Raw genomic sequence first — 2,425 nt, forward strand, 5'->3', positions numbered from 1 at the left:
CACAGGGGCTAAAGGCCATGAGGGAGGCCATGCAGAGAAGGAGATGATAGTTACATCAGCACCCGTATCAATCAAACCTCGAAGCTGAGTCCGGGGCGGATGGGCGTTCGGCAGGATCAGGGTACATGTCATCTGTGGCCTTTGATCAGAGATGTCTGCAGTCCAGAAAGCCTGTGGAAGTCCTGTAGATCCACTGCCGCTATATTCGTGAGTTTGTTGTCCTATCTTGGGGACACAAGACTTAAAAGGCACTAATTTAGCAAGGCAGGTCTTTTCAGGAATAGTGACAGGGGGTTTTTGTGTGGAGACCATAGCGCAAATCTGACCTTTAAAGTCAGCGTCAATAACTCCTGAGCGCACTAAGATTCCCTGATGGGTAATGTCAGGTTTTCCCACCAGCATCACACTGGATCCCTGGGCTAAGGGTCCATATGCATCCAAGGGAACCTTATAAATACCTCTAGAGTCTAAGATGACTGCTGCTGAGGTGTGGAAGTCAGAACCGTCTGATCCCTGGGTGCTGTCTCTAGGGTGACTGAGTAGGCCTGTGCCTGTACCTGTGCCACTCTCTGGGGGAGCCACTGCATTGGAGAGCAATTCCCCCTCCTTGCACCCCGGCGGAAGTTTCCCGACAAAAACCGACCCTCGGCATGAGTCTGAGATCTACAATGCCCTGGTCTGCTGTAGAGAAATGGCTGAGTGAACAGGGACATGTGTACGTGAACAATCCAAGCTATATTAGTGAACTGTCCTTGACTAGGGAAAAAAGAGAGGAGCAATGCTGATGTGGCAAGCCGACAGGATGTTGGGGAGGGGGATGCTGACCATAGAAAGAGAAAAACTTATGTTAGTTAGTCGTGTGCATATTAATCTGTAACCAATAGCTTGCTATTAAAGGCCGTGTGAACAGTAGCTGTAACCCAATAGTATGGAGCTTGCTTATGCGTGCTTGAGGAATTAGAGTATAACTATGGGTCTGACAATAGAATAAACAGAGTTCCATCATATCTCTATGAGAAGCGTGGTTCATCCCAGCAGATCTCTGGCTATTGTCTGCCACACCTCTTGCACTGGGGGATCAATGTGTTCTCTTTTTGGCTTGGTTTAGGCCGCTTCTGTTTTTTCGTGTGTTTGGGTTGCTTTGGTTCACGACCAGAAGATGAGTGAACAGGCTGCAGAAACGCAGCCAAAGCAGACCTTCTCTGGTTCCCAGATCCCACCTTAGCACAGGCCTCGACCATTTCGGCAACATCAGGTTCTCCTTGTAAGGCATGATTTTTCTGCACTCTTCATTTGCATTGTCTCTCACTAACTGCTTTAACAACAAGATCCTTAACCCATCATCGTCAACCTGCTTCTCAAGAGAAGCAGCAACTTTTTCTACAAAAGAGAGAGGTATGACTCTGATCTCCCTTGAACTATTTCAGTATATCGCTTTCTAGGAGCAGACAACTCTATGGTTTTCAACAGGGCTGTCATGCCAACCTGTTGAGCTTGCTGAAGGACGCTACAGGGAAAGGTACCCTGTAGATTGGGATCAGAGAAGGGACCAGTCCCCATAAGAGCATCCATTCCCACTGTCCATCTAGGATCGTCAGCAGGGAACTGCATATTCCCTAATGCAGCCTTGTCAGCCAGCTTTCTCCAGGTTTTCTCAAAAACTCCAAACTGTACAGGTTGAAATAGGATTTGACCCAAGTGTCTGATATCGAATGGAGCAAGCAAATCTGTATTTATCACCCTTATTATCTGCATAACCTCAGCAGAACCAAGCCCATGTTGTGCCACCTTGGATTGCAGATCCTTTGCAACCTTCCAAGCAATCGCTTCATGCTTATCAAGCTGGCCTGAATTTGGGAGAGCCTTATACACTGGGAAAGCTTGGATCTCCCCTTTCGGGGAGTCACTACCATCCTGAACTACTGGCACAGCCTCAGGATGCAGTGTAACAGCTTCCTGATTACTCCCAGAATCCTCAAATCTGTTTGGCATCCCAAGTGTTTCCAATAAATTCCAATCACTCTCCTCCAAAGCCCGCATCTTAACTGACTCTAAGAAACGATTGTAGTGCGTCGGACGCACTGTTACCGTGCAGTCCGGAAATGTCCAAGTGTGAGACCAGAGCAGCCTTTTCTTTCGCCGCCCGGCTACAGCCGCTTTACAACCTGGGGCCAGAACCTCCTCTGCCTCACTGCCCGACGATGAGTCATCGAGTAAAGGCAACTCTGAGGTGCCGTGAATGAACAGAGGTGGGCAGGGAGGAACGAGCTGACCAGAAGAGAAACTGACAGCAGAAGTTGTAGTCGGCTGTGCTGTAGTGTGGAGTGCAGCCTCTTTTCGGGATGCGATCTCGGCCGGTTTCGACCGAACTGGTGCTGGAACTGCTGCAGCCGTCTCTGGGGTTGCAGCCCCCCCCCGCGCCGGA

General features: G+C 49.4%; 1 protein-coding gene across 1 annotated transcript in view; it reads right to left on the bottom strand.

Annotated features, from left to right (window-relative positions):
- The window catches only part of MGST2 (microsomal glutathione S-transferase 2), a 39,694-nt gene that overhangs the window by 35,242 nt on the left and 2,027 nt on the right, over positions 1 to 2,425 (bottom strand). Inside the window, 1 exon segment of the mRNA XM_017732644.1 lies at positions 78 to 663. Coding sequence (XP_017588133.1) covers positions 78 to 663 — 586 coding nt within the window.

This window comes from Corvus brachyrhynchos, unplaced genomic scaffold (genome assembly GCF_000691975.1).
Source record: "Corvus brachyrhynchos isolate BGI_N302 unplaced genomic scaffold, ASM69197v1 scaffold444, whole genome shotgun sequence".
Classification (NCBI taxonomy): Eukaryota; Metazoa; Chordata; class Aves; order Passeriformes; family Corvidae; genus Corvus; species Corvus brachyrhynchos.